The following is a 20,005-nucleotide window of genomic DNA, read 5'->3' as shown; positions in this document are numbered from 1 at the left end:
TATCATGATATCAGAGATTCTTTGCAGCAGAGAACAAACACACAAATAAAGAAGATTGTAGTATTAAAAACAGCTTACCAGCACATACCAGTTAACTAAAAGATTCATCCCGAATACACAAATTAGATGTCCAAAACAAAACACAAAACACAGTACCATCATTACATACCATCATTACAGTACCATCATTACTCCCCCTTTTTACCAGAAATGTTGCCCAAGTATTCCCAAAACAAAACACAACACTAGGGAAGATCACCATACACACTTGCTTTAGTCTTCAGACTTAGAGCTACTGAGTTCTATACTTTTGTCACTGCCATCATCAGGACTGGCTTCTTTCTCAATCTCACTGTCTGATCCACCATCATCTTCACCCTGTTCCTCCACATCAGTATCTGCAGATTTAGCACTTTCACTCGTTTCAAAGGAGCTGATTAATCTTTCAAGAGCCAATTTTCTGGATTCCAGCTCCTTACATGTCTCTCGGAGCATATCAATCATGGCAGCTTTACTCATAATTGTGCTCTCTTTTGATGGTCCAGCCGATGTTGTGTTAACATCGTAAACATGAGTTCCTTGGAAGAGCTTATGATGAAAGATTAAAGGGCTTGCTCTTTTGCACACAGAATATTTTTCAGTCAAAATATTGGGAAATTGTTTTAAGATGATTCCACAAATAAGGGAAGGGAAGGCAATGGGGCCTTTGACACTATAGCTACCAGCATGCTTTAAGGTTTGCTCAAAAATATAAGTTCTATAATCAACTTTGGACTTAGTACCAATAGCAAAGATGAATTTACCTAGGAGAGCAGAAATTGTAGACTTGTGTTGAGTTGGCACCCAGTTGGCAGCTTCAATCTTGTGAAGTATAGCATACTTCACACTTAGTTTGCTCACAGTCAGCTTCCCTTTGACAGGCCATGTCTTCACTTGACCAGCAGTAATCTCTTTGCACATTTGATTATCAGACACTTCCAGCTCTGGCTGAGCTTCATTTGACCTTTCTAGAAATTTGTTGATCACAGTGGGCGAGAAGTTAACACATTTTCCTCTGACAAACACTTTTAAATACTCCTCAGTTTCCTTATTGCTACAGTCTTCATGAAGATTCACAATTAAATCCTTCACCAAGACTTCATAACACTTAGAGAGTTGAGTCACAATCTTTATTAGTCCAGCCTCATGAATAAGATTCATAATCTCTTCATACTCAAGAGCATTCTGAGCAAGCTCTCTCTCTAAGGCCAATCTTTTCTGATAGACAAATTTCCATCTGAGAACACTTAAGGGATAGTGAAAGAAAATGTTATCAATAGGTACTTCAGGAACACTAGCAGCCAGCTTGCTAGTAGAGACCTTCTTAATGGGATGAATGTCATTGACATCCGCAGCAACATCAGAATCTGACTCATTCTCAGAACTGCTTATGGTCTTTCTTTTCTTAGGCACCACTTTGCTCCATGGCTTCTTTGGTCCAACAGAAACGGACTTAGCCACTGCCCTATTCTTCTGAGAGTCCTTAGCTACATCTTGCTTTCCTTTCCTCCTCATTAGCCTTCTGGCTATGCTTGGATTGATGGAAGTAACCAGGTCATCATCAGAGAGATCATCAAGGTTGATTACTTTGTCATTCTGAGTCTTCTCTGGTTCTTTTTCTTTAGTTTAGCCTTCTTTAGTGTGGTTTACACACGTGTTAGCAGAAACATTGTTGGGGGTCTCTTCATTGTGCTTAGCACCATCAGGAATTTCCATGTGATCAATACTAACATCATCTTGACCAACAATGACCTTTTATCCATCATTTCTTTTATTGTCACTCACATGCACATTCTCATTCATTTCATCAATGCCTTCATTGGTATTTGCATTCTTATCATTACTTGCTAGGACATAGGTGTCAGCAGTGTCACTAACATGCCAAATGACATTTGACTCAGGAAGCACAGGATTCACAAGACCAGGGATCCTGGATGTAACATTGTCCTCATTTAGGATTTGGGTAAAAATTTTGATAATGGCGATGTGATTAGACCTTGAACCTTCTTTGGTTAGTTCTTCCCTAGAGGGAGGAATAGACGATTGAGAAATCTGATCAGAGTTGGAATTTCTAGGTCTTCTTGCAGTCTCTTTAGTTTTCCATGCATGCATTGTTCTGGGTCGTTTTGCCACAAGATTGAAAGGAGTTACCATCTGCAAAGGGGTGACCTCAAGAATCTCACTAGGGTTAATGGGGGCATTAGGAGCGTCTTGTTCACGAGCAACAGAAGTGGACATTTTTGATGAAGATTGAGGGATAGATTGTTGAGACATTGAGGAAGATGTTGGAGATGATCTAGGTTTCTGGTTGTTTTCGTTGTCGGATGAGAGATGAGAGAAGTGTAAGAGACCAACGAAGTGTGGATGGAAAAATAGAAAAGAAGTTTGTACTTGAAGGGGGAATTTAAATTTTGACCAATCATTAAATCTGTGTTATTTTCTTTGTTCAAAAAGTAGTTCCCTAGAAACTGTAATTGCTATAAATCCTTACAGGAGTAGATACCTAGTTTGTTCTTCAAGCTTTCAACTTGGAGAGTGCTTAGATTCTTTGGAAGAATGTCTCCACTTGGTAGCTTAGAAGTTCCATGCTTCATGGTAAAAACTTTGTTAACAACAAGGTTCCTTGGGGAATAATATGTAGTATCCATGTGCTTGGTTCTGATGAGTTGGGTGGTCTTCTTTGACATATCAGTATCCTTCTCATAGTGCAATGTCATGACATTCTGAGTGACATTGTATTCAGACATCATTAGTTTTTCACCTTCAATTTTTACAAAGAAGGTTTTGACTATCTCTTCTTCTTCATATCCATTTCCAGCTTTTCTTTCATACCAAGTTCTAGAAGTTTGATACGGTCTTCTCCTTTTTACACTGTTTATTTGTCTTCCTGAAATCTTTGTATTTAAATTTGGATGCTCAGTTTCATCACTTCGATCGAGGAGATATAGTTCATCTTTTAAGGGATTTCTCTGTTGATATATCATCCTTCTGGTAAGAGCATGAGCTTCAGGACATGTGGACTTCAAGTGATCTGTCCTGCCACATTGATAGCATCTCTTATATGGGAAATATTTTCTCCTTTCTTGATGTTTCTTTTTATGTTGCATCTTTTGATTAGGCATCATCTGTTCCATCAAGTAAGTCTGATTTCTTACTTCTACATCCTTGTTGTGAGATTTGTTCAGCAACTTCTCTTTCAGAGCATCAATGATTGACCGAAGGCTTATGTTTTCGTTTTGAAGAAGAGTGTAGGCACTTCTATCCCCTAACATTCTTGCATATAGTCTCTCATTTCTTAGATAGTTTTCAGAGAGAATAGTAGCAAGTTCTCTGTCTGTAAGATCGCTGGCAGATGTTTCTTTATCCGATTCTCCCAAATATCCAGCTACATTTTTAACTGATATTTCTTGATGATTTTCCTCGATCTCTTCCTTGGTCATGGAGTCTTTAGAGGAACAATTTAAAATACTAGGTTCCCATAAGTAGCAGTTTTCTTTAGACCTAGAGCCCTTCATGACTTCCTTACGATCTTCATTTGTGACGATGCATTCATTCTTGGTGAATCTGACATTGAAGCCTTGGTCACACAGTTGACTGATGCTAATTAGATTCATAGTCAGTCTTTTTACCAGAAGAACATTGTTCAGATTTGGACCTTTAGGATATTCTAAAGTTCCAATCCCTTGGATTTCTCCTTTTTCTCCATCACCAAACGTGACATAGTTAGAGGAATGAAGATTGACATCTATTAACAGATTCCTTGTACCTGTCATGTGTTTTGAGCAGACGCTATCAAAATACTAGTCTTCTTTTGATAATATTCGCAGGGGAGTGTGAGCCATTAAGGCAATGCCTTTAGGAACCCATTGTTGTTTCTTGACTGAGGCGCTTTTCTTGGTTTTCTTTTGAAGTAACTGATTGGGATAACCATACAGTCTAAAAGAAAAAGGTTTTATGTGACCAAATCTTCCACAGTGATGACATCTCCATTGATTAAATTTCCTCCTAGCATGATTTATCCTTCTGTCCTTATGATGTTGTGTCATTGGTCTAGACATCTGACCTGGAATCTGGACTTCAGGTTTTGGACTTTTGAGACCTAAGATGGATTATGATCTTCCCACAAATCCTATTCCAGACATGTCTCCTGATCTCCACCAATTTGCAGTATCTCTTCCAGGGAATCAGTTCCAGAATTTAACATTCTGGCAGATTTTGACATTTGATCCATCTTGGAGTTTAGCATGTTGATCTCATTATTGCGTGACTCTATGGTTGCAAGATGTTCTTTCTTTTCAGTTTCAAACTCCTTTATGAGCCTCTTTTGCTTCTCCACTTGCTTACATACTTCAGTGCTTTTGGCATATAGCTCTTTGTAGGAGGTTGCAAGCTCATCAAAGGTTAATACATCTTCACTGGAATCATCATCAGATTCACAAGCACTCGTTAGTGCTGTGACATATTGTGCAGTGTCTTCTTTATTCTTGTTCATAGTACCAGAATTTTGCTGTCCCTAGATCTCACCCAGATGTAAACAGGCAGGGTGCCTGCTCTGATGCCAATTGAAAATTCTAGTAACACACGCGCGATGTCAAACTGAATGTTATGACATCCACATTTACGCAACACAGACAGTAATAACAAAACATCATAAAAACAATAAAGCACACATAGAATTATTTACCCAATTCGGTTCAAACAACCTACTCTGGGGGCTACCAAGCCAGGGATGAAGTCTACTATTAGTAGTATCAATTCAAAGATAAACTCCCCCGTTTACAACTTCTCACTTAATCACTACCCAATGACCCTTCTACCTAGGTTTTACCTAGATATGGAATATCTCCATTCCACTCCCCCACAATCACAACAATTATTACATAAACACATAAACAATTACAGATAATTGTTTGCATCATAAGAAACACACACGGTGGAAACACAGAGAGTTTAATAATCTTTCATGCTGAAAAACTCTACCTCTGAAAGTAGGATTTTCAGTCGATATATAGTCAGCTGGAAAAAGGACTTGGGCCATGGGCCTTTCATACATAAATTAGGGTTACCCATGTAAACCTAATTTTCACATCATCAGGATGATCACATGCGTTGCGATTCGGGATATTTTAGCACAAAACAAACATCGCACAATATATAGTTTCCTAAAAAAGAGACTTGAGATAAAAAAGGAAACCTCACAACTAAAAGGTGACAGCTACTTCTGTCACATACCAATGTCAAGACACCAAGCATGACATCCATTGAAAAGTTATACTGGTTCAAACATACAATCCTGCATAATTCCACATACATACACTAGGAATTTTTTACCACCAAATACAGCCAATTTAAAACATCTTTAGGAAACAAGGATGAAGATGATGAATAGTAACATTGAATGTTGGACTGCACGCGTGGCTTGAGGGGCGCGCCGTATTGGTTGGTCAACAAAAAGCCTAGTCTCTCTCATCTCCTCATCCGTTGATATGTGGAACAATGGGGCCTAACTTGAGTTTTGGTTGAATGGTCCACTCAGAGCACATCTCAATATTTATTTATTGTCTTGTATTGTATTTATGACTAACTAGTGCAGCACGTATGGCAAAGAAGAAAGATGGGGAATCCTAAGTGAGCCAGTTCAATTCCCACTCCTGCCATATAATTTTTATGAAATAACAAACTGGAGGATGTCATGCGCACAACCCCACGCATGCGTACGATAGGCGCTCGTCTCTCTACCATTGGATTGCCACCAGCAAAGATCTAAAGGCCCTAGTATGAAGTTCTACCATGGACCATCAATAAGCCACCACACAAGATCACATACCAGGTTTTTTTATCCAATTTAATTTAGATATAGTTTCTTAGATTTTATTTATTAAACCTTTTATAACTTTTTTTTAAAAATCAACATAGGCTATTTATTTAAATTAGGTTTCTAAGTAGAATAATTATATTAATTTTAGGATTAGTAATTTTAAATTTAGTTAATAATTTTAATTAGGTTTAATTAGTTAATAATTTTAATTAGGTTAATTAGATAATTAATTTAATTTAGGTTAGTAATTAACTTAATGTAGGATTAATTTAATTTAACTAATTTAGGTTAAGGTCAATTTGTTAATTGTTTTGATCGAATCAATCGATTGCGATGATTAATAATAAGTTATTCAATTTACAATTACCCTTAAAACAATTCAAATAATCTAAAAAAACAAATTAAGTTGCTAGCGGTTGTAATCGAATCAATCGATTATGATAATTAGTAGTAAAATCGATACTTGTTAATTTGTTAATTATGTTGATCAAAGCTACTGATCAACGCGGTTAACAATACTAAGCTTGTGCAGATAAGCTTGCTAGCACTATAGCAGGTGAATCTTTTTATGCAGATAAGCTTGCTAGCACTATAGCAGGTAAATCTTTTTATGCAGATAAGCTTGCTAGCACTATAGCAGGTGAATCTTATTACACAGATGATCTTGCTAGCACTATAGCAATAGAATCTTCTTATGCAGGATGTACGAAAGCTTGCTAGAACTATAGCAGATGAATCTTTATGCAAGTAGCTTGCTAGAACTATAGCAGGTAATCCTTTTTTTACGCAGGTAAACTTTCTAGAACTATAGCAGGTGAATCCCTTTCATACAACAAACTGCGAGCCCTCGCTATTGATAGCCACGCTTATTCATCATGTTGGTCCCTCAGTAGTGATCTCTTTCAAATCTTCACGCTAATTAATATCATCCCCGACAACGAATAAGGGTTTATTTTCCCCGATCAGAGAATGTTATACGGAATTACTAAAGCGCTTCAACCACATAGTGGTGTCCACACATCATCCAACTAGCTCATGCATACATTGTTCATAATACATACATAACATACAAGATTCTCATTTATTTTGAGAATCTCATTACACAACACATGCATCATGACATTGCATAAAATTAATGTTGCCTTTTCAGGTCATTCCATAATAAAATGAATATTATCGTCTAAGATACAATGCAAAGACAATCAGGACAACGATTTAATCCTGACACTCATTCAAGACAAATACAATCCTGATGCTTAATTATGAGCAATTATCCGAAGATAGTTCACAAATGATCTGAGACACTCATTGTCCTTTCTAGGAGCCTCTTCAGATATGTCAAGAAAATTATGCGGATAAGCTTGCAAGCACTATAGCAAGCGAATCTTTATACACAGGTACACATGCTAGAACTATAGCAAGTAAGTCCTTATTACACAGGTGACCTTGATAGCACTATAGCAAGAGAGTCTCTTACGCAGGTAAGCTCGCTAGAACCATAGCAGGTGATCTTTTTTACGCAGGTAAGCTTGCTAGGACCATAGCAGGTGATCCCTTTTACACAAGTAAGCTTGCTAGAACCATAGCAGGTGATCCCTTTCTCATCCAGGATATATGCAAGGGCTTACTAGAACTATAGTAAGTAAATCCTTCCTTTTATACAAACTGCTGAATCTTGCTAGCGCTATAGAAAGTGGGCCATCTTTCACACGACAAACTGCGAATCCTAACTATGTAAGTCTCAGGCTTTAGCAGGACGTTCCTTCTTTCACACTCAAGTATAAGGTAAATTTAGGGGTCTTCCATTATTTAATTACTCTTCGACCCCAAAAGCGTGAGACTTACGTATTCTCACGCCATTCATTCCAAGATGGCATCTTTAAGCCCATCTCCGAAACAGTCCTTGCATCATCAAGGGCAAATTTCATGGTATTCTAGTGTTCAATCCTCTTCCACCTTCATATTCCAACAAGCACACAAGCCAATCTACATCCTCAGGTTTAAGAAGATTGAACAGGGGTAGCTGTCATACCCCAAAATTTTCCCATCACATTTTTAAATTCAAGCTCATACAAGTATCAAAAGCTCAAGACTTGACTGAATGCACACTCCCCTAATCAAAGGGTCCTCAAATTAGGGTTCTGGATTGGCTAAGGAGAAAGGATGTATCAAGACCTCAAGTAAGCTTCATATGATATCTTGGGATTCAAATCATCTCCATGACAAGTTTCAAGCTCTAACTCACAAGATTGCTCAGATAAAAGTTCAGAAATCAACAAAACTCAAAGTTTCTAAATTAGGGTTTTTAACCTAAAAGTCAACTGAACTTTGACCAGCCACAACTCTCACATGGAACATCAGAAATTTCCCAACCAAATCTTATTCTCAAGGAAATTAAATTCTCTACAACTTTGATGTTGCGCCCAAGACCAAGAAATGCACCATTTGAGAGATATGGACTAAAACATTTTAGGTCCTTCTAGAAGATCGCAAAAAGCTGTTTTTTGTCAAGAGCAATATTATCAAGATAAAATCTCCAAACGGAAAATATGTTCCAAAGTGGCTTGTAGAGGACATCTTGGGCTTCTCAAAAAGCCCTATATCATCCCCATATTACAAATATTGAATGAGTTATGGCTTGCACAAGTTGGTCGATTATGAGAAAGTGCATGAAAACCTAAGTGCGGAATTTTGTATTTTTAAGTAATGGGCCTTAATATTTGTTTTGACCACGTGATCTTGAGTCCAAAGGAGGCCCAATGGTCAATTTATATTATTATTATGATATTTAATTTATTTATATTTGATTTTTATCATTTAAAATTCGAATAAAATCAAATAAAAATCATAAAATAATTATATGATTGATACACCAAATTTTTCCCTTGATTTATTCAGATCAAATCCAATCCAATGGCTGAGATTAAAAAGAAAATTTGTATGAAATAGCATGGTGATCAAAATAGAAAGATTCTATTCAAAATCTTTTTATTTTCACATAATCAAATCACATGACTTTTTCTCCAAGGTTTCAACCCTAAACAATCTCTCTATATATTCACGGCAAGTCCTAATGAGAGGGGGACGAAAAACTGAGCCAAAAACCCTAACCAAGACTCCATAAAATTCAAGGATTTAGGGCAAACTCAAAGGGAGATTTCCAGGCATTTTAGTCGGATTCATTGATTCAGACTTATTCCTGAGGTGTTAAGGAGTATTACCTGACTCAGAGACGCATCCAATCATCTTAGAAACTCTCCTTCACGATTGCACCGAGTTGGTAAAGTTTGGCATTTCTAACCTTTTATTTATACGATATAAACTGACTCTAAGCATTTATATGTGTTCATGTTACCGTTTAGAAACAGTTTGATGCTATGTTTTTGATTTTTAATGCAGGAGTCGAGAGAAGCCATTGTTAGGGCTTCGGAGGTCGTGACTTCGTATCAGGGATTGCAGACCGTTTCAAGGCAAAATAATCGTTCCATTGAACTCCCAGCTATTGATTTAGTGGATCTGGGTTATCCTCTGTGTCGTTTGATTTTTGTTTTGTAGGTTCCAATTCAGTGCCATGGCTAGCTAGGAATTTGTAAAAAAATCTGCAGGAAATAGCGTAGCTAAATCCGCAGGTGTTTCCACAGGAAACAGAGATGAAGATGATGAATAGTAACATTAAATGTTGGACTGCACGCGTGGCTTGTGGGGCGCGCCATATTGGCTGGTCAACAAAAGGCCTAGTCTCTCTCATCTCCTAATCCGTTGATATGTGGAACAATGGGGCCCAGCTTGAGTTTTGGTTGAATGGTCCACTCAGAGCACATCTTAATATTTATTTATCGTCTTGTATTATATTTATGACTAACTAGTGCAGCACTTATGGCAAAGAAGAGAGATGGGGAATCCTAAGTGAGCCGGTTTAATTCCCACTACTGCCATATAATTTTTATGAAATAACAAACTGGAGGATCTCATGCGCACATCCCCACGCACGCGTACGATAGGCGCTTGTCTCTCTACCATTGGATTTCCACCAACAAAGATCTAAAGGCCCTAATATGAAGTTCTTCCATGGACCATCAATAAGCGACCACACAGGATCACATACCAGGTTATTTTATCCAATTTAATTTAGATATAGTTTCTTAGATTTTAATTATTAAACCTTTTTATAACTTTTTGTAAAAATCAACATAGGATATTTTTTTAAATTAGGTTTATAAGTAGAATAATTATATTAATTTTAGGATTAGTAATTTTAAATTTAGTTAATAATTTTAATTAGGTTTATTTAGTTAATAATTTTAATTAGGTTAATTAGATAATTAATTTAATTTAGGTTAATAATTAACTTAATGTAGGATTAATTTAATTTAGGTAATTTAGGTTAGGGTCAATTTGTTAATTGTTTTTATCGAATCAATCGATTGCGATGATTAATAATATGTTATTCAATTTACAATTACCCTTAAAACAATTCAAATAATAAAAAAAACAAATTAAGTTGCTAGCGGTTGTAATCGAATCAATCGATTATGATAATTAGTAGTAAAATCGATACTTGTTTATTTGTTAATTATGTTGATCAAAGCTATTGATCAACGCGGTTAACAATACTAAGCTTGTGCAGATAAGCTTGCTAGCACTATAGCAGGTGAATCTTTTTATGCAGATAAGTTTGCTTGCACTATAGCAGGTAAATCTTTTTATGCAGATAAGCTTGCTAGCACTATAGCAGGTGAATCTTATTACACAGATGATCTTGCTAGCACTATAGCAATAGAATCTTCTTATGCAGGATGTACGAAAGCTTGCTAGAACTATAACAGGTGACTCTTTATGCAAGTAGCTTGCTAGAACTATAGCAGGTAATCCTTTTTTTACGCAGGTAAACTTTCCAGAACTATAGCAGGTGAATCCCTTTTACACAACAAACTGCGAGCCCTCGCTATTGATAGCCACGCTTATTCATCATGTTGGTCCCTCAGTAGTGATCTCTTTCAAATCTTCACGCTAATTAATATCATCCCCGACAACGAATAAGGGTTTATTTTCCCCGATCAGAGAATGTTATACGGAATTACTAAAGCGCTTCAACCACATAGTGGTGTCCACACATCATCTAACTAGCTCATGCATACATTGTTCATAATACATACATAACATACAAGATTCTCATTTATTTTGAGAATCTCATTACACAACACATGCATCATTACATTGCATAAAATTAATGTTGCCTTTTCAGGTCATTCCACAATAAAATGAATATTATCGTCTAAGATACAATGCAAAGACAATCAGGACAACGATTTAATCCTGACACTCATTCAAGACAAATACAATCCTGATGCTTAATTATGAGCAATTATCCAAAGATAGTTCACAAATGATCTGAGACACTCATTGTCCTTTCTAGGAGCCTCTTCAGATATGTCAAGAAAATTATGCGGATAAGCTTGCAAGCACTATAGCAAGCGAATCTTTCTACACAGGTACACCTGCTAGAACTATAGCAATTAAGTCCTTATTACACAGGTGACCTTGCTAGCACTATAGCAAGAGAGTCTTTTACGCAGGTAAGCTCGCTATAACCATAGCAGGTGGTCTTTTTTACGCAGGTAAGCTTGCTAGGACCATAGCAGGTGATCCCTTTTACACAAGTAAGCTTGTTAGAACCATAGTAGGTGATCCCTTTCTCATCCAGGATATATGCAAGGGCTTACTAGAATTATAGTAAGTAAATCCTTCCTTTTATACAAACTGCGGAATCTTGCTAGCGCTATAGCAAGTGGGCCATCTTTCACACGACAAACTGCGAATCCTCACTATGTAAGTCTCAGGCTTTAGCAGGACGTTCCTTCTATCACACTCAAGTATAAGGTAAATTTAGGGGTCTTCCATTATTTAATTACTCTTCGACCCCAAAAGCGTGAGACTTACGTATTCTCACGCCATTCAATCCAAGATGGCATCTTTAAGCCCATCTCCGAAACAGTCCCTGCATCATCAAGGGCAAATTTCATGGTATTCTAGTGTTCAATCCTCTTCCACCTTCATATTCCAACAAGCACACAAGCCAATCTACATCCTCAGGTTTAAGAAGATTGAACAGGGGTAGCTGTCATACCCCAAAATTTGCCCATCACATTTTTACATTCAAGCTCATACAAGTATCAAAAGCTCAAGACTTGACTGAATGCACACTCCCCTAATCAAAGGGTCCTCAAATTAGGGTTTTGGATTGGCTAAGGAGAAAGGATGTATCAAGACCTCAAGTAAGATTCATATGATATATTGGGATTCAAATCATCTCCATGACAAGTTTCAAGCTCTAACTCACAAGATTGCTCAGTTAAAAGTTCAGAAATCAACAAAACTCAAAGTTTCTAAATTAGGGTTTTTAACCTAAAAGTCAATTGAACTTTGACCAGCCACAACTCTCACATGGAACATCAGAAATTCCCCAACCAAATCTTATTCTCAAGGAAATTAAATTCTCTACAACTTTGATGTTGCACCCAAGACCAAAAAATGCACCATTTGAGAGATATGGGCTAAAACATTATAGGTCCTTCTAGAAGATCGCAAAAAGCTGTTTTATGTCAAGAGCAATATTATCAAGATAAAATCTCCAAACGGAAAATATGTTCCAAAGTGGCTTGTAGAGGACATCATGGGCTTCTCAAAAAGTCCTATATCATCCCCATATGACAAATATTGAATGATTTATGGCTTGCACAAGTTGGTCGATTATGAGAAAGTGCATGAAAACCTAAGTGAGGAATTTTGTATTGTTAAGTAATGGGCCTTAATATTTGTTTTGACCACGTGATCTTGAGTCCAAAGGAGGCCCAATGGTCAATTTATATTATTATTATGATATTTAATTTATTTATATTTGATTTTTATCATTTAAAATTCAAATAAAATCAAATAAAAATCATAAAATAATTATATGATTGATACACCAAATTTTTCCCTTGATTTATTCAGATCAAATCCAATCCAATAGCTGAGATTAAAAAGAAAATTTGTATGAAATAGCATGGTGATCAAAATAGAAAGATTCTATTCAAAATCTTTTTATTTTCACATAATCAAATCACATGACTTTTTTTCCAAGGTTTCAACCCTAAACAATCTCTCTATATATTCACAGCAAGTCCTAATGGGAGGGGGTCGAAAAACTGAGCCAAAAAACCCTAACCAAGACTCCATAAAATTCAAGGATTTAGGGAAAACTCAAAGGGAGATTTCCAGGCATTTTAATCGGATTCATTGATTTAGACTTATTCCTGAGGTGTTAAGGAGTATTACCTGACTTAGAGACGCATCCAATCATCTTAGAAACTCTCCTTCACGATTGCACCAAGTTGGTAAAGTTTGGCATTTCTAACCTTTTATTTATACGATATAAACTGACTCTAAGCATTTATATGTGTTCATGTTACCGTTTAGAAACAGTTTGATGCTATGTTTTTGATTTTTAACGCAGGAGTCGAGAGAAGCCATTGTTAGGGCTTCGGAGGTCGTGACTTCGTATCAGGGGTTGCAGACCGTTTCATGGCAAAATAATCGTTCCATTGAACTCCCAGCTATTGATTTAGTGGATCTGGGTTATCCTCTGTGTCGTTTGATTTTTGTTTTGTAGGTTCCAATTCAGTGCTATGGCTAGCTAGGAATTTGTAAAAAAATCTGCAGGAACTAGCGTAGCTAAATCCGTAGGTGTTTCCACAGGAAACAGAGATGAAGATGATGAATAACAACATTGAATGTTGGACTGCACGCGTGGCTTGTGGGGCGCGCCATATTGGTTGGTCAACAAAAGGCCTAGTCTCTCTCATCTCCTGATCCGTTGATATGTGGAACAATGGGGCCCAGCTTGAGTTTTGGTTGAATGGTCCACTCAGAGCACATCTTAATATTTATTTATTGTCTTGTATTATATTCATGACTAACTAGTGCAGCACTTAAGGAAAAGAAGAGAGATGGGGAATCCTAAGTGAGCCGGTTTAATTCCCACTCCTGCCATATAATTTTTATGAAATAAAAAACTGGAGGATCTCATGCGCACATCCCCACGCACGCGTACGATAGGCGCTTGTCTCTCTACCATTGGATTTCCACCAGCAAAGATCTAAAGGCCCTAATATGAAATTCTACCATGGACCATCAATAAGCGACCACACAGGATCACATACCAGGTTATTTTATCCAATTTAATTTAGATATAGTTTCTTAGATTATAATTATTAAACCTTTTTATAACTTTTTTTAAAAATCAACATAGGCTATTTATTTAAATTAGGTTTATAAGTAGAATAATTATATTAATTTTAGGATTAGTAATTTTAAATTTAGTTAATAATTTTAATTAGGTTTATTTAGTTAATAATTTTAATTAGGTTAATTAGATAATTAATTTAATTTAGGTTAATAATTAACTTAATGTAGGATTAATTTAATTTAGCTAATTTAGGTTAGGGTCAATTTGTTAATTGTTTTTATCGAATCAATCGATTGCGATGATTAATAATATGTTATTCAATTTACAATTACCCTTAAAACAATTCAAATAATCTAAAAAAACAAATTAAGTTGCTAGCGGTTGTAATCGAATCAATCGATTATGATAATTAGTAGTAAAATCGATACTTGTTAATTTGTTAATTATGTTGATCAAAGCTACTGATCAACGCGCTTAACAATACTAAGCTTGTGCAGATAAGCTTGCTAGCACTATAGCAGGTGAATCTTTTTATGCAGATAAGCTTGCTAGCACTATAGCAGGTAAATCTTTTTATGCAGATAAGCTTGCTAGCACTATAGCAGGTGAATCTTATTACACAGATGATCTTGCTAGCACTATAACAATAGAATCTTCTTATGCAGGATGTACGAAAGCTTGCTAGAACTATAGCAGGTGAATATTTATGCAACTAGCTTGCTAGAACTATAGCAGGTAATCCTTTTTTTACGCAGGTAAACTTTCCAGAACTATAGCAGGTGAATCCCTTTTACACAACAAACTGCGAGCCCTCGCTATTGATAGCCACGCTTATTCATCATGTTGGTCCCTCAGTAGTGATCTCTTTCAAATCTTCACGCTAATTAATATCATCCCCGACAACGAATAAGGGTTTATTTTCCCCGATCAGAGAATGTTATACGGAATTACCAAAGCGCTTCAACCACATAGTGGTGTCCACACATCATCCAACTAGCTCATGCATACATTGTTCATAATACACACATAACATACAAGATTCTCATTTATTTTGAGAATCTCATTACACAACACATGCATCATGACATTGGATAAAATTAATGTTGCCTTTTCAGGTCATTCCACAATAAAATGAATATTATCGTCTAAGATACAATGCTAAGACAATCAGGACAACGATTTAATCCTGACACTCATTCAAGACAAATACAATCCTTATGCTTAATTATGAGCAATTATCCGAAGATAGTTTACAAATGATCTGAGACACTCATTGTCCTTTCTAGGAGCCTCTTCAGATATGTCATGAAAATTATGCGGATAAGCTTGCAAGCACTATAGCAAGCGAATCTTTCTACACAGGTACACCTGCTAGAACTATAGCAAGTAAGTCCTTATTACACAGGTGACCTTGCTAGCACTATAGCAAGAGAGTCTTTTACGCAGGTAAGCTCGCTATAACCATAGCTGGTGATCTTTTTTACGCAGGTAAGCTTGCTAGGACCATAACAGGTGATCCCTTTTACACAAGTAAGCTTGCTAGAACCATAGTAGGTGATCCCTTTCTCATCCAGGATATATGCAAGGGCTTACTAGAACTATAGTAAGTAAATCCTTCCTTTTATACAAACTGCGGAATCTTGCTAGCGCTATAGCAAGTGGGCCATCTTTCACACGAGAAACTGCGAATCCTCACTATGTAAGTCTCAGGCTTTAGCAGGACGTTCCTTCTTTCACACTCAAGTATAAGGTAAATTTAGGGGTCTTCCATTATTTAATTACTCTTCGACCCCAAAAGCGTGAGGCTTACGTATTCTCACGCCATTCAATCCAAGATGGCATCTTTAAGCCCATCTCCGAAACAGTCCCTGCATCATCAAGGGCAAATTTCATGGTATTCTAGTGTTCAATCCTCTTCCACCTTCATATTCCAACAAGCACACAAGCCAATCTACATCCTCAGGTTTAAGAAGATTGAACAGGGGTAGCTGTCATACCCCAAAATTTGCCCATCATATTTTTACATTCAAGCTCATACAAGTATCAAAAGCTCAAGACTTGACTGAATGCACACTCCCCTAATCAAAGGGTCCTCAAATTAGGGTTTTGGATTGGCTAAGGAGAAAGGATGTATCAAGACCTCAAGTAAGCTTCATATGATATCTTGGGATTCAAATCATCTCCATGACAAGTTTCAAGCTCTAACTCACAAGATTGCTCAGTTAAAAGTTCAGAAATCAACAAAACCAAAGTTTCTAAATTAGGGTTTTTAACCTAAAAGTCAACTGAACTTTGACCAGCCACAACTCTCACATGGAACATCAGAAATTCCCCAACCAAATCTTATTCTCAAGGAAATTAAATTCTCTACAACTTTGATGTTGCGCCCAAGACCAAGAAATGCACCATTTGAGAGATATGGGCTAAAACATTATAGGTCCTTCTAGAAGATCGCAAAAAGTTGTTTTTTGTCAAGAGCAATATTATCAAGATAAAATCTCCAAACGGAAAATATGTTCCAAAGTGGCTTGTAGAGGACATCTTGGGCTTCTCAAAAAGTCCTATATCATCCCCATATGACAAATATTGAATGAGTTATGGCTTGCACAAGTTGGTCGATTATGAGAAAGTGCATGAAAACCTAAGTGAGGAATTTTTTATTTTTAAGTAATGGGCCTTAATATTTGTTTTGACCACGTGATCTTGAGTCCAAAGCAGGCCCAATGGTCAATTTATATTATTATTATGATATTTAATTTATTTATATTTGATTTTAATCATTTAAAATTCAAATAAAATCAAATAAAAATCATAAAATAATTATATGAATGATACACCAAATTTTTCCCATGATTTATTCAAATCAAATCCAATCCAATGGCTGAGATTAAAAAGAAAATTTGTATGAAATAGCATGGTGATCAAAATAGAAAGATTCTATTCAAAATCTTTTTATTTTCACATAATCAAATCACATGACTTTTTCTCCAAGGTTTCAATCCTAAACAATCTCTCTATATATTCACAGCAAGTCCTAATGGGAGGGGGTCGAAAAACTGAGCCAAAAAACCCTAACCAAGACTCCATAAAATTCAAGGATTTAGGGAAAACTCAAAGGGAGATTTCCAGGCATTTTAATCGGATTCATTGATTCAGACTTATTCCTGAGGTGTTAAGGATTATTACCTGACTCAGAGACGCATCCAATCATCTTAGAAACTCTCCTTCACGATTGCACCGAGTTGGTAAAGTTTGGCATTTCTAACCTTTTATTTATACGATATAAACTGACTCTAAGCATTTATATGTGTTCATGTTACCGTTTAGAAACAGTTTGATGCTATGATTTTGATTTTTAACGCAGGAGTCGAGAGAAGCCATTGTTAGGGCTTCGGAGGTCGTGACTTCATATCAGGGGTTGCAGACCGTTTCAGGGCAAAATAATCGTTCCATTGAACTCCCAGCTATTGATTTAGTGGATCTGGGTTATCCTCTGTGTCGTTTGATTTTTGTTTTGTAGGTTCCAATTCAGTGCCATGGCTAGCTAGGAATTTGTAAAAAAATCTGCAGGAAATAGCGTAGCTAAATCCGCAGGTGTTTCCACAGGAAACAGAGATGAAGATGATGAAAAGTAACATTGAATATTGGACTGCACGCGTGGCTTGTGGGGCGCGCCATATTGGCTGGTCAACAAAAGGCCTAGTCTCTCTCATCTCCTGATTCGTTGATATGTGGAACAATGGGGCCCAGCTTGAGTTTTGGTTGAATGGTCCACTCAAAGCACATCTTAATATTTATTTATTGTCTTGTTTTATATTTATGACTAACTAGTGCAGCACGTATGGCAAAGAAGAGAGATGGGGAATCCTAAGTGAGCCGGTTTAATTCCCACTCCTGCCATATAATTTTTATGAAATAACAAACTGGAGGATCTCATGCGCACATCCCCACGCACGCGTACGATAGGCGCTTGTCTCTCTACCATTGGATTTCCACCAGCAAAGATCTAAAGGCCCTAATATGAAGTTCTACCATGGACCATCAATAAGCGACCACACAGGATCACATACCAGGTTATTTTATCCAATTTAATTTAGATATAGTTTCTTAGATTTTAATTATTAAACCTTTTTATAACTTTTTTTAAAAATCAACATAGGCTATTTATTAAAATTAGGTTTATAAGTAGAATAATTATATTAATTTTAGGATTAGTAATTTTAAATTTAGTTAATAATTTTAATTAGGTTTATTTAGTTAATAATTTTAATTAGGTTAATTAGATAATTAATTTAATTTAGGTTAATAATTAACTTAATGTAGGATTAATTTAATTTAGCTAATTTAGGTTAGGGACAATTTGTTAATTGTTTTTATCGAATCAATCGATTGCGATGATTAATAATATGTTATTCAATTTACAATTACCCTTAAAACAATTCAAATAATCTAAAAAAACAAATTAAGTTGCTAACGGTTGTAATTGAATCAATCGATTATGATAATTAGTAATAAAATCGATACTTGTTAATTTGTTAATTATATTGATCAAAGCTACTGATCAACATGATTAACAATGCTAAGGTTTAAAATACTAAACAGGGTTGTATGCCGCGTAATAATTCATTAACATTTCACAAACTACAAACTACGAAACTGCGATAATTGCATAACTGCGAACTGCAATTTAAAACACACTTCAACATACAAATTACAAAGGCACACAACCTGTAAAAAACACCAACATGCCCCGAACTACGTAGACTCTGATCCTCCCTAAGGAGGTATGTAGGCACTTGGTAACAAGGCGAGTCCCCTTCCCCAAAACTTCAATAGGTTTAAGGTTTGCCCTATTTAACTGTCTGTCACCCTTCTTTATTAACCAAAACCTTTACCTTTAAATAAAAGCTTAGGAAAGGGTTAAGGGTGCCTAACACCTTCCCTTGACCTGATTATAATAACTTACTCAGATCTCTAAACTTCGTAGGATTTCCTATTCGCCCTGGCAGAATAGGTGGCGACTCTAAAAGTCTAAAATTTTAGAGTAGGTTGCTACAGTCATTCTGATGATGCTTCATCAACGGCGGCGAAGAGTTTCAGGTATCAGATTCATTATCTCCGGTGCGATCCCTCTCCTCTCTTTGCTCGTCCCAACTTCTGCGTTTTTGTACTTTTTGTTGTTATTCGTGATAATGATTGTTGTTGTTGTTGCAGATCCACAGTTGAAGCGTATGGATGGAATTGATGAGTACTTGCGGTCGCGATTGAAGAATCGTCGACGACGAACGATTGCACTGATGATTGAAGTGTGGATTTATGAAATTAGAGAATGATGTGAGTTTGAAGGTGGAACCCGGTTCAGACGCTGAAGATGATAAAAGACTCTGTAGACTTGTTGAAGATGATGAAGATACGAAGAATCTTGCCGAGAGAATCGATAATTTCCAGGTGAGTTTTCTTGTGTGATTTTCTGCCGAAACGGTTATGGATGAGAGTTTTCATCAATTCTGATACGTGGTTTGATCGGTAAAATAGCAAGTGTACTATTTTGCCTCTTGTAATAATAGGGAAAATTCCCTGAATATCGATCTCAGGGACTGCGCAGGAATAATGAGTTCAATTCAAGTTTCAATTAAACAAAAACTTCAATTGGATTTTGTTTGGTGATTATCACTTAGCGAAAAACAAAATAGCAGTGAATAAAATTGGCTTTTTAACAAATACGAGTAACATGCTAGGGATAGTGGATGATTGACAATGTAACAACTCTGAAATTTCTATTACAACAACTTATTTTCAATAATCAATTACCGATTCTTAAGGTTGTTTGATCCTAAGTCCTTAGTGAAAAAACATTTGATTCTTCATCCTAAACCCTAAGTCCTTAGAGATTTACAATGAAATCAAGCAATTAAGTTATC

General features: G+C 36.3%; 1 protein-coding gene across 1 annotated transcript; it reads right to left on the bottom strand.

The window, feature by feature from the left end:
* Positions 1 to 273: 273 nt before the first annotated feature.
* On the bottom strand, positions 274 to 1,554 carry LOC131597307 (uncharacterized). The gene has a single exon (XM_058870012.1). The coding sequence runs from the start codon at positions 1,552 to 1,554 to the stop codon at positions 274 to 276; it is 1,281 nt and encodes a 426-aa protein (XP_058725995.1).
* Positions 1,555 to 20,005: the final 18,451 nt, after the last annotated feature.

Source organism: Vicia villosa, linkage group LG4 (genome assembly GCF_029867415.1).
Source record: "Vicia villosa cultivar HV-30 ecotype Madison, WI linkage group LG4, Vvil1.0, whole genome shotgun sequence".
NCBI lineage: Eukaryota > Viridiplantae > Streptophyta > Magnoliopsida > Fabales > Fabaceae > Vicia > Vicia villosa.
Note: the sequence above shows the minus strand (reverse complement) of the source record. Positions and strands in the feature narration are given on the sequence as shown.